The sequence below is a fragment of the Peromyscus leucopus genome, chromosome 3 (genome assembly GCF_004664715.2).
Source record: "Peromyscus leucopus breed LL Stock chromosome 3, UCI_PerLeu_2.1, whole genome shotgun sequence".
Lineage (NCBI taxonomy): Eukaryota > Metazoa > Chordata > Mammalia > Rodentia > Cricetidae > Peromyscus > Peromyscus leucopus.
Window position 1 is genome coordinate 49586674 of NC_051065.1, and position 24763 is coordinate 49611436.

At 38.7% G+C, this 24763-nt stretch overlaps 1 protein-coding gene across 1 annotated transcript in view; it reads right to left on the reverse strand.

The window, feature by feature from the left end:
- The window catches only part of Ubn2 (ubinuclein 2), a 76949-nt gene that overhangs the window by 47876 nt on the left and 4310 nt on the right, over positions 1-24763 (reverse strand). Inside the window, 5 exon segments of the mRNA XM_028889313.2 lie at positions 1789-2278; positions 3093-3196; positions 4719-4853; positions 10511-10612; positions 21071-21163. Of these exon segments, the coding sequence (XP_028745146.1) occupies positions 1789-2278; positions 3093-3196; positions 4719-4853; positions 10511-10612; positions 21071-21163 (924 nt within the window).

Here is a 24763-nt window from a genome sequence, read left to right on the forward strand (position 1 = left end):
GGTCCAAACTATTTTGACATGTAGTTGTTTATTTTGTTAATTATTTTTGCAGTTCCAAAAGATCAAGTCATGGACTTTTATTTATTATGTATACAGAAGAGGGCGCCAGATCTCATTACAGATGGTTCTGAGCCACCATGTGATTGCTGGGAATTGAACTCAGGACCTCTGGAAGAGCAGTCGGTGCTCTTAACCTCTGAGCCATCTCTCCAGCCCCAAGTCATGGACTTCTTATAACCTACCCAAGAGTTCTACCACTAACTGGGCAGTGGTGGTGGAGGCCTTTAATCCCAGCATTCTGGAGACAGGCAGGTGGATCTCTGAGTTTAAGGCCAGCCTGGTAACAGAGCAAGTTCCAGGGACAACCAGGGCCACAAAGAAAAACCCAGTCTAGGGTAAATTTAAAGGAAAAAAAAAAAAAAAAAAAAGAGTTCTACCACTGAGCCCTAGTTATTTTAATTTGTTTTTGTTTTGTTTTTTTTTGTTTTTCGAGACAGGGTTTCCCTGTGTAGCTTTTGCGCCTTTCCTGGAACTCGCTTTGTAGACCCGGCTGGCCTCGATCGGCCTGGCTCTGCCTCCTGAATGCTGGGATTAAAGGCGTGCACCACCACCGCCCAGCGAGCCCCTAGTTATTTTATGATCTACTTTTCTAGCTAATCAGCAACTATAGTAAGCCTTAGTTCTATGCCCCCTATGTCAGCTGTCACATTAGGTTCCTCCTCATACTTGGACTCATTTGTTAGTTTGATTAGCTACAAACCCAGTCTTACACATCCCCCTTTTTTCCGAGATACAGAATATCTTGTGTTCAATTTTGGCAGACCTGGTTTAAAATTATTTTTGATTACTTTGGCATGTCTGTCTGAATCTATGCTATATTTCAGTTATTTTGAATTTTCTTCCAGGTATAATAGAGGATGCTTGTAGTCCCAGCACTGGAGGCTGGGATTGGAGAATCTGCAGGTGGAGGTCAGCCTAGCCCATCTACTATAAGGAATATAAAATGTACTTCAGGCATAAGAAAAAACTCACATTATTTTATAATTCCTTACCCTTAGCAGAAGTAGCCACTGTTAAACTGGTGTTTTTCTGGATTTTAATTGACGAATTTGAAGACATTTTTACTAAAAATCATTCTGCATGATGTATTATGGATTCCTCTTTAGTTTGCCTTTTTCTTCTAAGATTTCTCCATTTAAACCATCCCCATGCTTGTGCTTATTCTCTCTCATTTTTTGAGACAGGGTTTCTCTGTGTAGCCCAGGCTGTCCTGGAACTTACTCTGTAGACCAGGTTGGTCTCAAACTCACAGAGATCTGCCTGCCTCTGCCTCCCAAGTGCTGGGGTCGTGTTTATTCTCTTAACTCTTTAAATGTCCTCTGACCTCCACCTGTGCACTATGAACACACACACACACACACACACACACACACACACACACACACACACTAACCAAATATGAAGAAAACTTTATAAGGTAAACTGAAACAAAACAGAACCAGCTACAGAGCTTAGAATGTGGTTCGGTGGTAGAGTTATTGTCTAACGTGCTTACAGCATTAGGTTCTATCCCCAGCACGAGAAGAATAAAAAAATCAAGTGTATAGTATATCCATGTTATAAGTAGAGCTATTTAAATTTCAATAAAAACACTTATGTATGTATATACAGCCAATGTCTACAAGAGGCTACGGAAATAAGTTGTTGGGACTATGGATTGTTTTGTCTTAAAACTTTAAACTACATGTTTGTGCAGTGAATAAAAACCAAGAGCATCATTACACTTACTACACGAAGGTCCTCAATGCGTTTCTCAAGGAGCACAGGTAGACCATCTGGAAGTGTAGGTACCACCTTGGGCATAACCTGAGAGCTGAAGGTGGGCTGGGTGGTGTTTCCATTTTCTCCCCCTGACTCAGAGAGGGGGCTACCATCAGAAGCAGCATCCAGTAATCTGTCAAAGTCAAAGTCATCTAGCATTTCTAGGGCATTTTCAGCTTCCTGAAACAATTCGTGTTCATTTGTGCTAACAAAAATAGGGAGGTCTGGATCAGCACTGTTCAGACTTAAGTCTGGGATATCATCCCCCAGGGCTGTGGCAGCACAAGAGGACTTAGTCAGAGAGGAAGTTGATAGGGTCACAGGGACTTTAGGGCTAGACTCCTTCTTCAATGCATCCTTTTCTTTTTGAAATTTTCGTATCATGGCAGCCAGAGAAAGGGAATCTTTATATCGCTTCTTCTTTTTTTCAGACTTGTGTGAATTGAGAGCCACAACTCTGTGAAGGAAAAGAGACTGGTTAGGCTGTGTTATTTTAAAAGTTAATCCCCTATGTAAATGAGTAAAATAATTAAAATCTAAAGTAATTAAAATAATCATGTGGGAGATGGAAGAATAAAATAGTCTTTTTAGTTTCGTATTAAATTATATTTTCATGATAGCACCTTCTTCAACATCTTCTGGATGATATGGCAGGGTTTCACATAGCCCATGCTGGCCTCAAACTCCTTACATAGCTTAGGATGTCCTTGAACTCCTGCTTTAACAGATTTGTGCCACCACTTCTGGCTTAAGCTGGTTCTTTAAGATTAGGGGCTGGAGCTATGGCTTAGTGGTCAAGAGCACTGGTTGCTCTTGCAGAGGACCCAGGTTTGATCCCCAGCACCCACATGGTGACTCACAACTGTCTACAGGATATAATGCTTCTTCTAATCTTCAAGGGCACCAGAAACACATGTGGTACACACACACACACACACACACACACACACACACACACACACACACACACATCACATACAGGCAAGACATTCATACACATAAAATAAATAAACAAAACTAGTTAATAAATAAATAAATAAAAGTTGTAATAAACAAGATAGTCAATGAAAAATCTTTTAAGTGCAATCTGAAATACTATACATCTCTAAGATGACAAAGCCTCCTGCTTATTAATAGTACCATAATATTATTAAAATGCAGTAGGTCATTATCAAATTAGACAACTAAATACATTAGTGGTGAATATATATTTCTAAAAGGAAACCACAATATTGTGGTACTAATTTCCTATCAGGCTTAATTTAGCATACCCCAGTTGTTTGGGAACTTTTTTCCTTGGCTTCTTCTCTTTTTCCCCTTCCTCTTTCCGCTTCCGCTTCTTTACCTCAATATCATCTTCTTTTATTTTGGGAACCTGAAAAATGAAAAGAGAACATATCATTTATCCAAGTGTCAATATTTTCCTCTTTGATGTTAGCAAAACAGCATCTAAGGCAGGGGTCTTTTAGAATTTCTTGCTGAAAGTATAGGTTCTTGGGGTCAATGAGCACTCTTGCCTATGTTTTGTTGCTACTGTTGTGTATGTGTTTAGGTGTGGGAGTCCAGATGCATGCGAACCAGAGGGAGTCACTGGGTGCCTTCTTCATTGTTCTCCACTGTACTTCACACAGGCTTCTCAGTGAACATGGAGCTCACCAATTAAACTAGACTGGCTTGTGGTCAAGCCCAGATATCCTTCTGTCTGTGCCTCGCCAGTGTTTGGATTACAGGTGTGTGCTACCACGATAGGCTTTTAGATAGGCATTGGGAAAACTCAGTTCCTCATGCAATGGTGCAAACTCTACCAATTGAGCCATCTCACCAGCCTCTCAACCGTGACTTGGATGCAGTTCACTGGGCCTACATTTTAAGTAGGGATTTTAGTGACTCTGGTACACATAAAGTCTTTGACCCCACAGAGGAAACACCTGTGGACAATATTCATTTCTCAGCTACAGTACAACAAAAGAAGTCACCACAAATTAGATATGAGGGAAGCTAATGGCTATGAATGGCTCTTGTACAGAAAATCCTACTTTCTTGTTTGTTTGCCTGTTTTGCTGTTTTAATTTTTGGAGACAATATCTCACACTAGCCCTGGCTGCCTATGTAGACTAGGCTGACCTTGAACTCACTTAAGATCCACTTGCCTCTGCCTCCCAAATGCTGGGATTAAAGACTATATGTTTGGGTTTTGTTTCGTTTTTTTTTTTTCTTTTAAGTAATGTGGCAATAAACCCAGGGCCTTCTGCATAGGAAGTACGCACTCTACAATTAAGCTAAATCCCCAGCCCAAACCAACATAATTTTAAACATATAATTAAGTAAAATTTCATCAAACAACAGCATTTTACTTTTCCTTATGTTCATAGGTGTGGCACAAATAATATTCAAAAAGTCTAACCTGAGGCCAAGTGCGGTGGCACAGGTCTTTAACCCCGCACTCAGAAGGCAGGTGGATTTCTGTGAGTTTGAAGTCAGCTTGATCTACACAGTAAGTTATAGCCAGGGCTATAGTGTGAGACAATGTCTCAAAAAAAAAAAAAAAAAAAAAAAAAAAAAAAGGACTTCTGGGGGCCAGCAAGATGGCTCAGCAGGTAAAAATACTTGCCATGCAAGCCTAATGGTTTAAGTTCAATCCCCAGAGCTCATGGTGGAATGAGAAGTCCAATTCTCAAAAGTATGGCATACACATGCCCACACTCATATATACACATATAATAATAAAAAAAATTCTGGTCTGGTGGTGTAGCTTAGAAGTAGAGTGCTTATTTAGCATACAAGAACTCCTGGGTTCAATTTTCAGCACAGCAAAAAATGTAAAAAAAAAAAAAAAAAACCAGAAGGCATACAATATCAATTTTATGTTCTCCATACTGCTGAGATGTCAAACTCACCTTGGGCTTGTGCTTTTGGTTATCTGTAATATCGTCTTCTTCAGTATCTGAAGCTTGGCGAAACTGAAGAGTGCCAGTGTTGATGTAGAAGCCTCCATATTTTGTTGTTAGAGAAGCAGGGACTAATTCGTCATACTAGAGCAAAAAAAGTTTCAAATATATTCTCTTGTCTATAATTCTACAAACATGTCAAAGAACAACATTTACTGACAATTTCCTTAAATAGTAACTGCAAATGCAGTAATCCCACTACTGGGTACACTCCCAAAGGACAAGAAATCAGTATGTCAAAGAAATGTTTATGCTTCTATGCTTACAGTAGCAGCATCTGTAAAAGCCAAGACACTGAACAACCTAAGCGTCCATCAGCAAATGAATGGAATATTAATATGCAGTGTATTTATTTATACAATAAAACATTATTTGGCATTAAAAAAGAAAGCCAGAGCTGCTGGGTATGGTAGCTTATGTCTTTAGTCATACCACTAGGGAGGTGGAGGGAGGTGGATCTCTGTGAGTTCAAGGTCAGTCAGGTCTATAGAATGAGTTCCAGGACAACTAGAGCTAGACAGTGAGACCCTGTCTTCAAAACAAACAAACAAACAAAGGTCAGAAAATTCTGCCATTTTCAATGTGTAGAAGACATTATGTTAAGTGAAATAAGCCAGAACAGAGAGATCAATATCATACACTATCCTTTGTATATGGACTCTAAATATGCTGAATTTACACAAGTTCAGACTACAATGTTAGGGCAGAAAGAGATGAGGGAGACACTGGTTAATGAACTTTGTATTTCAAAATGGCTAGGAGAAAAGGTTTTTAATGTTCTCATCCAAAAAAAAAAAAAAGTGTTTAAAGTGATTATCCAGGCCAATTATCCTTATCATAGGATCATTAAAAATGTATACATTGGGCTGGAGAGATGGCTCACAGGTTAAGAGCACTGGCTGTTCTTCCAGAGGTCCTGAGTTCAATTCCCAACAACCACATGGTGGCTCACAACCATCTGTAATGAGATCTGACTCCCTCTCTGGCCTGCAGGGGGATGATATGTGCAAACAGAACACTGTATATACATAATAAACAAATAAATCTTTAAAAAGTATTTATTTAAAAAAATATTAATATCAAAACCCAGCGCGCGTGCGCACACACACACAAACAATGAAAATGACATCATTTTGTTTTCTTTACTGTTCAGGGCTGGAGAGATGTCTCAGCAGTTAAGAGCACTAATTTGCCAGATCTGATTCCCAGCACCTACATGGTTGCTCACAACTATTACTTCAGTCCCAAGAGATCTTATGTCTTTTTCTGACCTCTGCAGACATCTAGCATGTATGTTGTGTGTATAGAGACACACAGGCAAAACACTCATACACATAATAATCAAATAAATAACCTCTAGTCACATGGTCTAAATTGATACATAAGTCATATATTAAATCTGAAGAGTACTTTATTCAAATATTCTAAATACTATAAATGATATTAAAAACACTACTGATGAAAAATCTACTATATGATTTCCACTATAAGGCACAAGTCAAAACTGAGCCGGGCGATGGTGGTGCCTTTAAGATCAAGAGGATCTGAGTTCAAGGCTAGACTGATCTACAGAGCGAGTTCCAGGACAGCCAGGGCTACACAGAGAAACCTTGTCCAAAACAAAGTCAAAACTGAAGACATTAGAGGTTGTCATAGATCAGGAGGGTAGGAGGGATAAACAAGCAGAGCCTAGAGAATTTTTAGAATGAAACTACTCTTTAGGGTTCTATAATGTGAGACATATGACAGTAAATATTTGTCTACATCTACAGAATCTGTCATACCAGTAGATACGACTATGAATTTAGGTGAGAAACAGTATATGGATGTAGGTTCATCAACTGTAACAGGTGCATCACATTGGTACAGTATGTTGATAGTAAAGGAGGGTGTGTGTGTATGTGAGTGTGTGTATTTAGGGTGGAAAAGGAAGGTTTGTGTGAAAGTGTGTGTGTGTGTGTGTGTGTGTGTGTGTGTGTGTGTGTGTAGTCAGGGTGGATATGGAAGCTCTTTGTATTGTCTGTTTAGTTTTGCTGTGCATCTAAAACTGTTCCAGCTTGGCATGGTGATGCAGGGAGATCTCTGTGAGTTTGAAAGTTTGAGGCCAGCCTGCTTTACATGGCATATTTCAAGGCATCCAAACCTATACAGTAAGACCCTACCTCAAAAAAATTCAAAAAATAAAAAATAAAAACCTGTTCTAAAGCACAGTTTTATTAACTTATTAAGTTTATTAACTTAAAAAAAAACTATTTGTGTAAAAGCATGAGTACATGCAATTTCCATTACTGAATTTCCTTTTGAGTAAGCCAGAATTTTAAATCTACATATTTGCATTATTACTAATGTTTGATACTTGTTGATGCTCTTTATCATATTTAAATTCACTTTATTTGAATCTCAACATAATTCTGGGAGAGAGTAATTGCACAGAAAACTGGGTAACACTAACATATATTTTCTTGAACAAATGTCAAATTAGGAACATATATAAAACTAGAATCTAGACTGAGTTCCAAATAACAGTCAATACTCTAGATAGAAACATCCCAGTCTTAACTTGTCAACTGCTAACAGTTTTAGTAATGGCAGGATCTCTACTCTAAAGAACACTGCTAATATGCTTTGCTAAGACACCATAGGAATTTAGGAGCATGATGTCCAGAGTGCATCATGCTGACAATCATTCCAATCACTCATACCAGTTTAAGCTCTTACCAGTTTAAACTCTATATGTCACCATCTATGTATGCAACCAGGCAAAAGCTAGACTAATTTGTCAATCATAAAATATTTAACTAGTGTCATTTTCTGAATACCCCAAGTAATCACTGCACACTGCAGAAGATGATATCATAATCTTACACATTAGCATTAGAGTAATTTAATACCCAGATAAGAATGGAAGAACACAGACTTTACCTACTGTAAAACATGATAAGCCTTAATTCATGTGCTACAAGACAGAGTACTAATAATTCTTACATGTTATCCTAAATTCATCCTCCTTTCATAAGAGAAAACAGATGCTAGAGTGATCAAAACATACTGGTGATAACAGCTGGTGCTTAACATACTGCCACTGTAGTAAAGTGTGCAACAACACCAACAGCAACAAACTAAATATGTTTATAGGTATCTGCCAAAAAGACTACCTGGCTCTCGTTTTATAAGTCATTCCAAAATACACCTTCCCAACAGAAGTTCAGTATATGCCCATTACTAACAAATTCCTAGCAATTTGAGGCTAGCAATTTGCCTCAGCCACATATTTGAACTCTATATAGCCAGGAGGTGGTGGCGCGCACATCTTTAATCCCAGCACTTGGGAAATAGAGGCAGGTAGATCTCTGTGTCAAGGACAGCTAGACCTGTTACACAGAGAAACTCTGTCTCAAAACTTAAAATAAAAATATCCTGAATATGTATTTATTCAAGTAGATGAATGCAAGACAAGACGTTCAACTACCTGCAAACATAACACTGAGAATTAAAATTACATTAATTAAAATCAGTTAAATATACATTAAAATCAGCATACTATGCACTAATATATAAGTACCACTAAAATGTTGAATTTCAATGAAGAATATTTAAAATACATAAATTTTTTTACAAAGATATACATGCTGAATGTTTATTAGACACAGAATTTTTTAATGACTACAAAAGAAGTTTCATGTTTACTTTTTGGTGGAGGACATTTGGCAAATAACTTCTACTTCATAACCATCTTGTGCTTTATTGCTGATTTATCATAAAAATAACTGATTTGTTTATGTATTGCATGTTGTCTGTATGTGTATGAGAGTGCACATGAGTGTATGGAAGCCAGAGGGGCTGTGTGTCAGGCTTCATCTTCTTTTTCAAGACAAGGTCTCTCACTGAAACTGGAACTCTCGGACTTGTTCAGACTAAAACTGACTGGTGAGCCCCAGAATCTGCCTGCCCAGTGCTGGGCACTGTAGTGCCTAGCTTTTAGGGGGGTGCTGGAGATCCAAATTCAAGTTCTCATGCTTGCATGGCAGACACTTTTTCAACTGAGCCATCTACCCAGGACCATAAATAATTCTTTAAAAAGCTAGAAAAGTAAAACCAAAGTAATCCTAGTAACAAAAAAATCCTGTTTAAGCCTTATATCCAGAAATGCTAATTCACTAAATCTTAGTTAAGACAAGGATATCAGGAGGCTGGAGAAATGGCTCAGTGGTTAAAAACACTTATTGTTCTGACAAAAGACCCAAATTCGATTCACAGCACCCTCATCAGGCACCTCATAACTTCTGAACTGCAGCCTCAGGGAGCTGACACCTCCGATACCTCCTTGGGCACATACACAGACACATACATACATATATACATACACATAATAAAAATGCACGGGGGTGCGGCGGCTGGAGAGATGGCTCAGTAGTTAAGAGCACTGCCTGATTTTCCAAAGGACCTGGGTTCAATTCCCAGCACCCACATGAAGCTCACAACTGTCTGTAATTCCAGTTCCAGGGGATCTGACACCCTTACACAGACACACATGCAGGCAGAACACCAATGTACATAAAATAAGAATAAATAAATCATTTTAAAAAATGCTAAAAAATTAAGACAAGTGCATCAATGTTTTCCATCCTTGATTAAGCTTACTAGAGTTGTTTTCAGCTTCTGGTTAGAACTTGATCCCTTTCCCAGTATGGGCTTCTTTCTATGTGTACTAATGACTGACTGTGCTCATGTCAGTGTGCCTGGCTCTGCCCCCAAGTGCTGGGACTAAAGGTGTGGGCCCCCACCGCCCAGCTGTGTGCTCATGGTTATAAACAGGGTCTCAGATATTAAGACAGGTCCCAGACTACCCTCAATTTACTATGTATTCAAGAATGACCTTGACCTTCTGATTTCCCCGTCTCTACTGTACCAATTCTGGTACTGCAGGTGTACAACACTATGCCTTTTTCCTTTTTTGAAACTTTACTTCCCACTGGGTGGCGTGGTACATGCATTTAATCCCAGCACTTGGCAAGTAGAGGCAGGTCTCTGTGAGTTACAGGACAACCAGGGCTACACAGAGAAGCCCAAGACTAGAAAAAGAAAAACAAACAAACAAATATTATTTCTTAGTTTGGGCAAGGAGTAATGATTTCTCCAGGAATTAATGCTAACTACGCACCTGAAAATACGCAACTATTAGTGTCACAAGATTCTTGTAGGATCTGAAAGCTCACAAACTACATGTAACAGTCTACCACCTTATTGGCAAACAAGGACTTGCAGCCAAGCTCAGCCTAACAATTTGTCACTCCACCTGCCAGAAATGAATTTTGCGTTTTCTAACTGGTGGGAAAAGCATCAGATTAAGTATAATATGATGCATGAAAATTACATGAGTTTAAATTTCACGGTCTCCCAGGAAAGTGTTACTCTTAACAATGCCACACTAATTCACTTACATATTCTATAGTAGAACAGCTGTAACAGACACCATATGGCCCATGGTCTAAAATATTTACCACACGGCCCTTTATAGATAGTTTGCCAAAGCCTGGCCTATGACAGCAATATAGTAACAACTTACCATGAACAAGTCAACATTACAAAAATGTCAATCTATAGTATTTACAAAAAAAACCCTTCAAACTATGAAAACAGCTTTTAAAAGCACAAATCAAAACATCCATTGAAATATTTTGTTACTTTGCCTTGACTTCTATTGCCAAAAGTTTACTGCCATATTAAAGATATATACTCACAGCCTCTGAGTTATCAATAAATGGATCTGTCTCATCATAGCCAAAGCCTATATCAATTAAATCTTGTAGCCGATCCTTCCGGTGTTTACGGACTTTCCCACCCTGCAAAGAAGAAATACATTAGACTATTCAGTACCTGTACTGTTTCCATAAATTTAAAAAACACCTAGTAGAATAATTCACATAATTTTTGTCGAGAAGCCCTCTGTAGGCAACCGGGTCTCCCCACACCTTGCATGTAAACTACACTTAGTGACTGCTACCTCAGAGCAGAACAAGCCAGACAAAGTAGCTCTAAGGTGGAAAATCTGTCAACACTTCCTCAGCCATAGTCAACACTATCAATGGTAAATCAATTGATGGCATCTATCCTTGACATAGTAAAAATTACCATTCAACTCTGTAGTCTTCCTTTCAAAAGCCTATAACCCTTATTCAGCCATGAGGCTACAAAATAAGTGCTCAGTGTTCTTCAGAGCCCTCACGATTACGAAAGCCAAGGGAAATATTAAGAAACAGTCAATCTTGCTGGACATAGTGGCACACACCTTTAATCCACACTTTTGGGAAGCAGAGGCAGGTAGATCTCTGTGAGTTCAAGGCAGCCTGGTCTATATAGTGAGTTCTAGGATGGCTAGAGCTACCCTGTTTCCAAAAAAGAATAGAAAAACAGTTGATCTAGATAAGCTTAAGGAGAGAACTCATTCTCAAAGTTATCCTCTGACCTCCACATGTGCCACACACATAAGAAAGAGGCTTGTGTGCACACAGACACGAAATAAAAATTAGTCTTTAAAAAGTAATTTTTATATCTTGTATGTATGAATGTTTTGCCTGCATATATGTATGTGCACACATGCATGCCTGGTTTCCCTCAGAAGTCAGAAGAGAACATTGGATTTTCTGAAACTGGAGTTAATTACGGATGCTAAGAATCTAACCTGTGCCATCTGTAAGATCAACAAGGGATCTTAATTAATCACTGAGCCATCTGTCTCCCGTCTTTGTTTTTTATTTTTTAAGACTTCTTTTTTATTTTTAGTTGTATGTGTGCTGTGTGCCTGTGTGTGGATATATGTATATACACATATACATGTATATATGTATGTATGTATGCATGCATATGCAGGTGCCCTCAGGAGCCAGAAGAGGGCATCAGATCTTCTAGAACTGGTACTACAGAGTTGTGAGCTACCTGATGTGGATGCTGGAATCCAAATTCAGGTGCTCTGCAAGAGCACTACATTCTCTTAGCCACTGAGCCAGCTGTCCAGCTCCCAAAAATTATTCTTAAAGTTATACCTAAATGTTATATAGTTACACACATAGACATGCAGGAATATGAAAAACAAGTTATACCTAAATGTTATATAGTTACACACATAGACATGCAGGAATATGAAAAACAAGCATAGACAGGAACTGATAAACTCAGATCAAGATCTGTTGTCTAGTCTATTTGCAAGTGTGCTGTGCCAAGGTCCACTCTCCAGTTCTGATGACTGCAGTTATGTGAGGTATAACCCCTGGGCGTATCTAGCTGGGTGTTGAGAACAAGAGTCTCCTTCTACTGTATTTGAAACTTGTCAACCTATAATTATTTTTAAATGAAATGTTTCTAAAGCAAAACAAACCAGTTCTTGGAGATTGCATTATTCAAGTTATACCTTATTTTGACCCTAGCTGATCACAGCATAAAGAGCTCATTATATCTCAGATAGAAAATGCTACTTGAACTCTTGAAGGTCCATATAAGCTTGGGATAAGCAGTTTAAACAGGAAGCAGCCTTCCACTGGTACCATGAAAACAAACAGGTATGTGACTTCTGCTTCTAGCCTCATTTTGGATATTTACATTTACAGATTCAAACCCAACTATGATTTGTAAGCATCCCTGCACCGTCTCCCCATCCTGTTTCTCTTTCTAGTCAGTGATAGGGGAAAGGAAAGCAAGGAAAAGAAGAAGAGGGAAGAGGAGGAAGATGAAACTGTGCCAAGGATCGAGCCTATCAACATGTTCCTTCCAAGCCACAGCGGGCTTTGCAGAAAGGATGAAAGGAAGATGCGAATCTCTGTCACTTGGTTCCAGTTCTCACAGGGTGGACTTCAATGCAAATTAAGCGTTTAGTTTAAAGATTGATACCTTTAAGGCAATGTGTCTTTAATAGAAACTAACTTCAAAGACAATGGTGTTTGAGGGGAAAGGGCTGCCCTGGAATATGAGCAATGTCTCTAAGGCAGTGCCTCCCTTTAGGCTAATTTCCAAAGGTAATTCTAACTGAATGCTGTTTGCCAGATATACTGACACTGAACCATCTAACTTGTCTCAATCCATGCCCAACCCCCCAAAAAACCTCAGTGGGGAATAGTTCATCAGTCAAATGGGGTTAACAACACCTATTTCATCTACTACACTATAAACTTCAAGATCTTAGAAAAATGGAGGATGGGACTCATCAGACACCACTAGAAAAGACCTCATCAACCAACTTTATGAAAAGCAACGTGAAAGCCTCCGTAAAACATTTAGTAATACAATTTACATTTTTCTTCTTTTGCTTATTTCCCAAATTTCCTATGTATGAATCATTACTATCAAAATGGGAATGTGTTAAAACTTTTTAAATTTTCATTTTATTTAACCAGTAATTCTACTAAGAATTACATACTGTATTTCCAATCACTAAAGAGTTGAGAGTATCTGTTAAGGCAGAGGGCATGCTTAGCCTATGTGCAGTCCTGGTTCTCTTTCTAGCAGTCCTCCAAAACATATGTCAGGAACTTAAGCTATAGAAAGCATGCCTGCAATTCCAGTCTTGGGAAGCAGAGGCAAGAAAACTGAAAATTCAATGCCACTCAATCTTCTACACAGGAAGTTTAAGAAAGCAATATGCTAAAATATCAGACATGACTAAGTTCTTTTAAAGCTTTTATTTATACTTATTTTACGCATCTGAGTGTTTTGCTGCATGTATGTATGTGTACCATGGGCATACATGGTGCCCACAAAGTCCAGAAAGTGGCACTGAATCCTCTGGAACTGGAGTTCTAGACAGGTATAAGCTGCCATATTGGTGCTGGGAACTCAACCCAGGTCCTCTGCAAGAGCACAAGTGCTCTTCACCACTGAGCCATCTTTCTAGCCCCCAGAATTTAAGTTCTTATCCCCAAAGAACTAAAAACAAGATAACCACTTCAAGCAATTTACCAAGCACCCACCCACAGGTGCCAGCCTTTATGGACTGAATGGTACTGTAGCCAGAAGGAAGATGAATGACTACACCAATTATAGACAGTAAAAAGGGAAATCACATGAAAGTTGTATGGAGTGCTTTCTGACAGATGACTAGACAAGTCTTTCCTAAGACATTTATTGTGAGACAAGACAAATGCAGCTATACACTTATACAGATAAAAGTTTAACAGAAATCACTTGGCTATCACATGGGGAACAAACCTAATTAAACTAGTTTCAAAGGAAAAAGTGAAGCAATCTCAACATCAGCAGTTACTGGAGGCATAAAGTGTGTATTTAACTCCCCTAATATGTAATTAGATCATGACGACAACAGCTACTGATCACTGAGTGCAGATCTGAACCAGATCTTACCCTAAGCACATCCATCTTTTATTTCACATTCCACAAAAAAGCAAAAAAACAAAAACAAAACAAAAAACCCAAAGCTTAGAAAGGAGAAGTAACTTGTCAATGGTCACAAAGACTTGTTTCTATGTAGAAAAGTTGTAGAAGTTACAGAGCTTGTGGGATTACTTTTTAGCTAGAGCCTTCAACTCAGTGTCAGAATACAAATCAGTGTCCACTGCCACATGTCTCCAGGTTAGCTTCTCCCACACAGTTCCCCATTGGTTTCATGCTTACTGTAGTGTGCTAATGAGATGGCTCATAGGTTAGAGGAGCTTGCATACAAATTTAATCCTCCGATTCCACTCATGGCAGGAGAAACATGACTCCCAAGAGCTATCCTCTGCCCTTCATCTACTCAAGAGCACACATACTTCATTACCTGATAAAGTTAAGAGTGAAAACAGCAAGTGTTAAAAAGGGTATGGAGGAACTCAACACTTGTGGAGATAGCAAGGGATACAATAGGCAGGTGTGAATCCTACACTTATCATTCCAGCACCTGGGGAAGATCATGAGTTTGAGACTAGCCTTGACTATAGAGTAAGATAGTGCCTCAGAAACAACAAGCAGCCAGGCATGGTGGCGCACGCCTTTATCCCAGGACTCAGAATGAAGAAGTAGGCGGACCTCTGTGAGTTCGAGGCCAGCCTGGTCTCCATAGGAGTTCCTGGACAGCCAGGGCTGCACACACAGAAAGACCCTGCCTCAAAAATGAAACAAAATAAACCAACCAAGCAACCAATCAAAGTAATACAGCCACTTTGTAAGAAGGGACACAGTGTTACATGTCTGTAACACCAGTACAGGGAGGGAGGAAAGAGGGAGACAGATCCCAGAACTCACTAGCCAGCCAGTCTAGCCAATCAATTCAGTAAAATATCCTGCCTCAGAAAGTAAGATCTTGTCTTCATACACACCTGAGAGCACACAGGTACACATAACAAACACAAACATGCACACCACAGGAAAAAGAGAATGCACAGTAAAAATGTATGGTCTTTTTATTCTGTGTGGGCCCATAACACAACACACATGTGGAAGCCAGAGAACAACCTGCAAAAGTTGGTTTTCTTCTACCATGTGGAAGGTCATCTGGCTTGGCAGCACGTACTTTTACCTGCCAGCCATTTCGTTGCCCACACATTTATTTAAGATAAGCTATCATGCCAAGTAGTAGCGCCATATGCCTTTAATCCCAGCACTCCGAGAGGCAGGGGCAGGCAGATCTCTGAGTTCGAGGCTAGTCTGGTCTATAGAGCTGGTTCCAGGACAGCCGGGTTACACAGAGAATTCCTGTCTCAGAAAAAAACAAAAACAAAAACAAAACAATAGAAAGGTAAGTTATTACTACATAGCCCCATGCTACCTTTGAACTTACTACATAGCCCAAGAATGACCTGAACAACTGTGACAATCCTCCTGCCTCAGCTTCCCAAGTGCTGAGGTTACAGACATGAGCTACCATGCCTAGATTGAAAATGGATGTTAATATAAAATGTATACTGTGATTTTTTTTTTAGAGCAGCTTTATGGGTAATAGTCAAAATCTGAAAACTGGGGCCAGTGAGATGGTTCTGCATGTGGAGACGCTCTGCAGCCAAGTCTGGTGACTTGAGTTCAATCTAGGAAACCAGTTCCTGGAGGTTATCCTCTGACCTCCACATGAGCAGAAAATAGAAAAATGTTTTATAAAAATAAATAAAAACCCTCAAACTCTGAAAACATCACAATATCCCTCATGTGCTGAATGAATAAAATACTCACTGACACATAAGACACACAGATGACTCTCAAAGGCACCATGCTAAACCAAAGAAGCCACACACAGGAAAAGTTCATTTACAGGAAATTCTAGAAAAACAAAAACCTACAGAAACAAAACAGACCAGAGAGTGTCAAGGAGGTAGGACTGTCTGCGAAGATACACAAGAACACTTTGTGGGGAGATGAAACTGGCCTACACCGCGACTGTAGTGGCACTTAGAGACTATATGCATTTATTAAAATTCACCAAGTTGTACAACTAAAATTATTAAGTTGTAGTTAAATTATACCTCTAATTATGGGGCTGGAGAAATGGCTCAGCTGTTAAAGGTTAGGCTCACAACCAAAAATACCTCTAATTTTGATCTTCAAAGTGTCATTATTCTTTTTTTTTCTTTCTTCTCTACCTACCTTCCTTCTCAATCTCTCCCTTCTAATTTTTTAATTTTTGCTAGAGTTGGGGTCAAAACGAGAATTATTATTTCTTTCTACTTCAAGTCTTTCTCACAAGAACCTTTGTTTGTCAGTTTAGTCACACCTTCAGCTTCCTTCCCATTCTAACTGTCAGGTCTAGAAAGCTAGTCATTGTTTTTACCTAAATGTATTCAGTCCCTTGGTTTGTCTCATGTCCCTCAAGTTTACCTTTACTACATTCTAATGACTATTTCAAAATTACAACTCCCTATAATCTTCTGTCCCAGAAACATCCTTATTACAAGACAAAACCAAAAGCCTTAATATTCACAAATTCAAGGCTTTCTGCATGTTCACTTTGACCGCCTACCCACCTTTCTTTTAAAATGTTCTGACATGAGCTTTTTAGACCACTGAAATTCCCATCCTAAGCACATGTGCTCATCTTTCCTCATGCTTTCCCTTTATATGGACTCTTACTCCTCAATGAAACCTGCTGCCTCTCACAGCTAAGCCTGAGTTTTAAATTGTTCTCTAGGATGCTAACTAAAATCGCAACCACTCTTTTCTGCTCATCAAATACTTTCAGGGCAGGAGATTAAGTGACTACAATTTGCCTGGGGAAATCTAAAAACAATACAAACAGCAAATCTGTCTGTTGTGGTGAGCAAATGCAGACAGCAAACAGCTTATTGGTAATTAGATTTAGGAGCACGTGTGTCTAGTCAAGGTTACCAGCTTGTTGCCACTAAAAATGACTGTTGTTAATTGTTAGTGTTTAATGGAGCAGAATGGTAGTGCTGTTAAATAGGTGTGAATCTTTTTAAGTGTGAATCTTTTTAAGTGTGAATCTTAAAGAGATTATCAAAAAGAATTAACTAAAGCTTTGACTACAATAATATTAATCTGTAATCTCACCAAAAATCCTACCAATAACAGCATCAATGACATAACTATAAATCATATCAACTATGGCATAGCCATTCAATGCTAACAGCCATTAAAAAAACAGTGCGGCAAAAGAAGATAAATAATAAATACAGGGAGTAAGAAAAACAATTTGTAAAATATATTTACAACTCAGGTTATTTACAGAAAGGACATTAAGAGTATTCATTCAACTTCTGAGGGCCAAGAGTGATGGCTCAGTGGTAAAGACACTTGCTGCCAAACCAGACAACAAAGCTTGATCCCCAAGACCTACATAGTAGAAGGAGAAAAAAAGATAGATTTCCTCTGATATCCACACAGTGATGTGCATGTGTGCACCCAAACACACACCACATAAAATACATATATGTACTTTTTTAAATTTAAAAACAGGTGGCTGGAGAGATGGCTCCGCAGTTAAGAGCACCTGTTGCTCTTGCAGAGGAGTGATTCGAACACCCACAAGGCAGTTTACACACATCTCCAACTCCAGTCCCATAGCTGGAACCTGCTATGTAACCTAGGCTGTTCTTAGAACTTGTCTACCTCAGCATCCACGTACTAAGATTACAGGCATGCACCATCATGTCTGGCTTGGAACAACATATCCAGATGCCCAAAAGGAGCATATACACTGTAAATTTAAAACATTAAAATTTTACATAAAGGAACTCAAGACAGATTGGCAATGTGTCCTTCCTTCTACACACACCTATTTTGAATCACTCTTTTTCAGTATTTTTAGGACAAAACTGTTCCTTGCAACAGAATCAGTCTGAATTCATAATTTTCTAAACCCTTTTATACTGTACAGTTTACACATTAAGTAAACCTTATAAAAATCAAAATTTATTTCCATAGAAATTTGTATGGAAATGAATTTTAAAAATCTTCCATTTTTAGCTGGATGTGGTAGCACATGACTTTAATCTCAGCACTCTAGAGGTAGAGGCAGGCAGTTTAAGGCCAGCCTGGTCTACAAATCTAGTTCCAGGACAGCTAAGGCTGTTACACAGAGAAACCCTGTCTCGAAAAACAAAACAAAACTTACATTTTGTTATATCTCAAGTGAAGAGCCCTCTTTAAAGCTCTTTTTCCAAGCACTCCATAATGACTCAGACTATTACTTACTGAGTCATTAGTACTGGCTTAACCTGATAATCAGTATCTCAGGCCAATGCTGAGGAATTACAGCATTAGGAAACTGAAATACAAACACGCCATTCCTAGCACAGGACCCCACTGCCATTGACAGTAAAAGACATCAACAGTCACTGATCACTTATGGCAGACAGAAGAAGCAGGATATTAATTGATAAGACTCCAGTCTTACAACCAGACGAAAACATCTTGGTTACAAAACTTCTTAACTTGTACCACAGCCCTCTACAATTGTACCTTTTTATATCCATGCTAATTTCAACCTTCCTATTGGATAGAGCATAGTTTTAAATAGGTAGAAACAGTCAACAGTACAGAAACGCCAACACACACTTTGACAACCAACACTTATAGGTGTAAGATCTTCCACGTGTCCTAAAACTGCTGTTTCACAATAGGTCTTCAGGGATTTAAAGTTGCTGAAGCCCGGTGTGGTGGCACACACCTTTACTCCCAGCACTTTGGACGCAGAGGCAGGTGAATCTCTGAGTTTGAAACCAGCCTGGTCTACAGAGCAAGTGGCAGGACAGCCAGGGCCACATAGCAAAACCCTGTTTCTAAAAGCCAAAAGAAAAAAGACTACCCTCTTCCTCAGAGTTGTTTTAAAAAGGTCATTTTATGATTTTAATATTTAACCAACCCTTTATATCCTGGATTGGTTCCAGGACCCCTAACAAAATCTCCAGATGTTCAAATATCCTATATAAAAATCATAGTGTTTATATATAACCCACTTGTATCCCGCTGTATACTTTAGCTCTAAATATTTATAATATCTAATACAATGTGAATGTTATATAACTATGAACCTGTATTGTTTAAGGAATAAAACTAAAAAAAAAAAAACTTCACATGTAAAATACAGGTACATGTTTCCTTGTTTTGAATATATCTGATCTTCAGTTGGTTGGATCCAAGGAGACAGAATCTACAACTATGGTGGACTGGTTCCACACTATTTTTTTTGTTTGTTTCATTTTTGTTTTATTTTTCAAGACAAGGTCTCTCTATGTAGTTCTGGATGTCCTGGAGCTTGCTAGGTAGACCAGTTTGAACTCACAGAGAACTACCACATCCGGCCTGGCTGCAGGCCAATGTTAGTCTATATAGAACACTAAATTTACCGGTATCTATGTTTTATGAGTAGAATTCAATTTGTAGTGATCTTAACAAGCTTGCCCAAACTCTATCCAAAACTTTACCAAGCTGAGTCCTAGGGACCATACCCAATAAAAGGACAAAAAAGAGGAAAAAGCAGACTTGAGGAGGCTCCCCAAGTGCTCTAACTTCTCAGAAGTTATGGCTCACCAATGAGGGATAAAATTCTTAAAATGATTACAGGCTTTTATAATATCCACTTCCCAATACTCTATCTGAGGGGACTGCTAAGGCATTTCACAATTGATTGTGACGTCACTGAACAAAATGTATAGAATTATTTAAATCAATCAATCAATTTATTTATTTTTTGCTGTGCATGGTGGCATACAACTTTAATTCCAGCACTTGGGAGGCAGAGACAAGCTGGTCTGTGAGTTCCAGTGAGCTAGGGCTATATAGTAAACCCTGCCCCAATAAATAAATAAATAAATAAATAAATTGATAGATAGAGAACATTTTTACATGTAGTTATTTTGAGAGAAGAGACATGTACACATGATAGAAATGTGGAGTTCAGAGGACAACTTGCCAATGTCAGATTTCCTATCATATGAGTTTCAGGAATCAAACTCAGGCCCATAGGGCTTGGCAGAAAGTGTCTTTACCTAATGAACCATCCTACCAATCTAACATATATTTGTTTTATAATCAATGCCAAAATAAAACCCAGATTTTTTAAAAACATAGAGAGACAGAGACAGAGAGACAGGGACAGAGAGGTGGTAGCCCTAACCTAGAACTCACTATGCAAATCCAATCTGCCTGGCCTAAAACTTGTATCGACCCTCCTGCCTCTGCCCTCAAAGAACTGGGATTACAGGCATGCTCCAGACCATGATCAATTCAACTATTTCATTTATTATGGCTCCTCAGAATTACTTTTCGATCACCAAATTTATCACTATCCCTTTAAAAACAAAACAAAATAAATATTAAAATAAGAACTAATATGTTGTTGCATGTAATATAGGATATACATGAATATTTAAGGTAAATATAACACAAAGAAGTTTTATACTGATCCTGACAGACTCTGAACCAAGAGGCTTACTCTCTTAAGAGGGAAGAAGGGTGATGAACAAGAGAACATTCTCCACAGTGGGGGTGGAGCAGATTAGAGCTACACACAGCTAGATGCGCTGCCTGTTCTTGACCCTCTGTGACCATGGACCAGTCATGTAACCTTAGGCTTAGAGCTTCATTCTGTTCACCTGTGAGGTATGGTAAGTATTACTTACCTTATACTTTGTATTGTAAGATTTGTTAAGCAAACTGCCTAGATTTTAGGACTATAATGAATGCAGCCTACTAACACAGTCAGGACAAACCTGTAAAACTGTCTGGCTGTCAAAACCATTCATTCAGCTTCAATTTGTGAGATCAAGATAAGTAAGCAGTTGCTATTTATAGGCCCTCCCAACTAGCTGCACAAAGAAAAGAGGCCAACAGGGCAAAATGACCTAGGTGAACACTAGTATACTCACATATTTCATTTCAAACTTCTTAGCCAACATTTCCACTTCTTGCCTCTCCTTATGCTCATCATTAAATGGGTCTTCTGTATGAACAAGCTTCTTCTGATTCAAAGGAAATGGGGAAAGAAACAGAAGTATTAGAACTACTTCAACTGGACTGCCATATACTAATCATATATCAACTATAGTTCAGTATAACTGACTAGCATATCAAATAGGCATTCAATATTATATATTCTAGAACTACATCCATAATATTATTTTCCCGACTTGACTCTCCCTTTAAATTTCAATTAGCTAATTTTTCCTAACAAATAGGTCAAAAGCATTAAAAGCTATTTTGAAAAAAAAATGATGGTTCACAGAAGGAAAGTATCTGCAGTTAATAGACTTACACGCACTGTACAGTTTTTTGACGGTCAAGAATTCAACATCAAAATTGACTTGCAAAAGGACCATATGGCCACCCCATCCCAAATAAAGCAATCTCTCTCCTTAGACCAACATAGGTAAAAATGAAAATACAAATTTTATTTTGATATTATCCCTAAAAAGGGCTGATTCAGCTATGAAAGAACCCTAAAAAGGTATCCAAATTATTCATTATAGAATCAAGATTCGTCATATGCTTAAAAGTTATTATTTGAGTATCTGCAGCTGCCCTGGCTTTCTGCTGAAAACTTAGAATCAATAATTTCTATTATCACCTGTCTCCTGTAAATGGATATCCATTCAAGGAATACATAAAGCTAAAAAAAAAAAAAATGCAATAGCTCACCATGGCTTCCTTCTAACAGTGTAGAATAAAACATTGTTCTAATATAGTTTAAAACACAGACACACTCACACACTATGAGCAAAGATCCTACATTCACCACCCACTTGCCAAAACAGACAAAATTGTATCCTTTCCTGACTTTACCATGTTTTAAATTTTTTTTTTTTTTTTTTTGGTTTTTCGAGACAGGGTTTCTCTATATAGCTTTGCGCCTCTCCTGGAACTCACTTGGTAGTCCAGGCTGGCCTCAAACTCACAGAGATCCACCTGCCTCTGCCTCCCAAGTGCTGGGATTAAAGGCGTGCGCCACCACCGCCCGGCTAATGTTTTAAAAAATTTTTTAATGTATTATTATTATTAAGTGCCGCATGATGGGGGTAGGTGGGCAAGTGCATACATGTGGAGGTCATAGGGCAACTGTGTGAAGTTGGTTCTCTCCTTGCACCTTTCTGTGGATTCTGGGGATAGAACTCAAGTTGCCAGGCTTGCACTGACCTGAGTTTACTATTTCAGCAGATATGTCTTACATGTAATGATTTTCAATAAACAAAAAGGCTAAGAGCTACCTTTAAAAAAAAAAAGTACTTTTTTAAATCCAATTTCAGAAAATTTACTTTGAAAGTAAATTTGGTTTGTTGTTTGTTTGTTTGTTTTTGGAGACAAAGTTTTACTATGTAGCATTTGACCTGGAACTCCCTAGTTGGACCAGGCTAGGCTGGAACTCAGAGATCCTTCTGTTATTCAGAGATCCTTCTGATTCTCTTCCCTTGTGCTGGGATTAAGGTGTGCCCAATCACACTCATCTGAAAACAAATTTTTAGAGTTTTTTCTTTTTCTTTTTGTTTTTTGAGACAAGAGTTTCTTTGTATAGCAGCCCTGGCTGTCCTTGAATTCATGTTGTAGACCAGGCTGGCCTTGAACTCACAGAGTTCCAGCTGCTTCTGCCTCCTGGGATTAAAGGTGTGAGGGTTAATTTTTTTTAAGCTTATATAGCAGCTTCAAATAATTAAAACCAAGACAAAGACCTGAATTTGGTATTCATCCTAGATATAAAGACCTACACATAATCAGCCTAAAAAATGACAAGAAAACATGGACAGGGTCTGGAGAGATGGCTCAGAGGTTAAAAGCACTGGCTGCTCTTCCAGAGGCCCTGAGTTCAGTTCCCAGCAACCACATGGTGGCTCACAACCATCTGTAATAAGATCTGGAACCCTCTCCTAGCATGCAGACATACATGCAGACAGAACACTGTACACATAATAAATAAATACATAAATCTTTAAAAAAAAAAAAAAAAAGACAGGATGAAGACAGAGGGTTGGTTCATCCTTCCCAGCACATCAGAATGAAGGGGGGAGGGGATTCCTTAGATTTTAAAGAGTTGATTTAGAATAAAATTTTAAACGTAATAATATTTATAGAATCTCTTATCCTAACCGGCATTATGAATGAAAAACAGAAACAAGTGGAAACAAACTAGCAAAGTGAGTCTGGTATGGAATAAAACACTACATTTGGGGTATAGCGGTCCTGAGGCTGATGCACAGAACTGCAAGCAATCAGCATATTTTGTTGTGATAAATTGTTCCCTCCCAACACTGTGTAGTTCAAATACTAGGTCCTTATCAGTACGATAGGGGTTCTATGACAGTTCTATTGAACCCAGAGACTTTCACATTCTAGGCAAGAGCTCTACCACTGAGCTTTTTCCCCAATCCAGCCTGACTCATTTTATATATGCAAATATAAACACAAAGATTTGTAATTTTTACTAAGAATCACCATTTTTAAAAGATTTATTTTTAACTTACATTGGGGTTTTGTCTGTATATGTGAGGATGCCAGATCCCCTGTGAACTGCAATGTGCGTGCTAGGAATTGAACCTGGGTCCTTTGAAAGAGCAGCTAGTGTTCTTAACTACTGAGCTACCTCTCCATCTCACCTTTAAATGTCATTCTAAATTTTTTTTCAAAATCAGATTTCACTATACAGTCTAAATGGCCTCAAACCCACAATCCTGCCTCAATATCCTGTGTATCATCACCATGACCAGCCTATTTTAAAGTATTCTGTGTACTTCATTATACAGGCATTGAAATCTAACTCTTGTTTACATGTGGTCTATAAAATTAAAACAAACTTCTCCTTTACAGTTAAGAATAATACTTGCAGCCGGGCAGTGGTGGCACGCACCTTTAATCCTAGCACTGGAGAGGTAGAGGCAGGTGGATCTCTGTGAGTTTGAGGCCAGCCTGGTCTACAAAGTGAGTTCCAGGACAGGCTCCAAAGCTACACAGAACCAAAAAAGAATAATGCCTGCAATCCTAGCACTCAGGAAGCTGAATCAGGAAATCTGACAGAAGTTTGAGGCTAACCTGGGCTACACACTCCCACAAAGAATCATCTCTTTTCCCAATAAACCCTCAAGAAGAATCCCCCAAGGTGAAACAACCTGCAAATGATCAGCTACCTATGAGTAGAGTCAACCAATGATTTTCTCCTTTGATCTTAGTGGCATGTTCAAATCTTTCATAGGCCTTATCCACACAAGCGGTGACAAGCGACAGAATCCACAGAAGTCTGTGACAGTACAGTTACAGCAGCACCACTATCACTCGTTTTCTCTTTACAGGAAACATTTGGTAGCTCAGGCTGTCTGACTCTTGGTCTGCTAAGAACTGCACTTTTTTCTTATGTATTTGTCACATCCAAAACTTACTTCACAATGCACTATCACCAGCAATACTAATCAGGATAGGAGTGTCTTTTTTTTTTTTTTTTTTTTTTTTTTTTGTTTTTCAAGACAGGGTTTCTCTGTGTAGCTTTGGCGCCTTTCCTGGAACTCACTCGGTAGACCAGGCTGGCCTAGAACTCAGAGATCCGCCTGGCTCTGCTGGGATTAAAGGCATGCGCACAACCA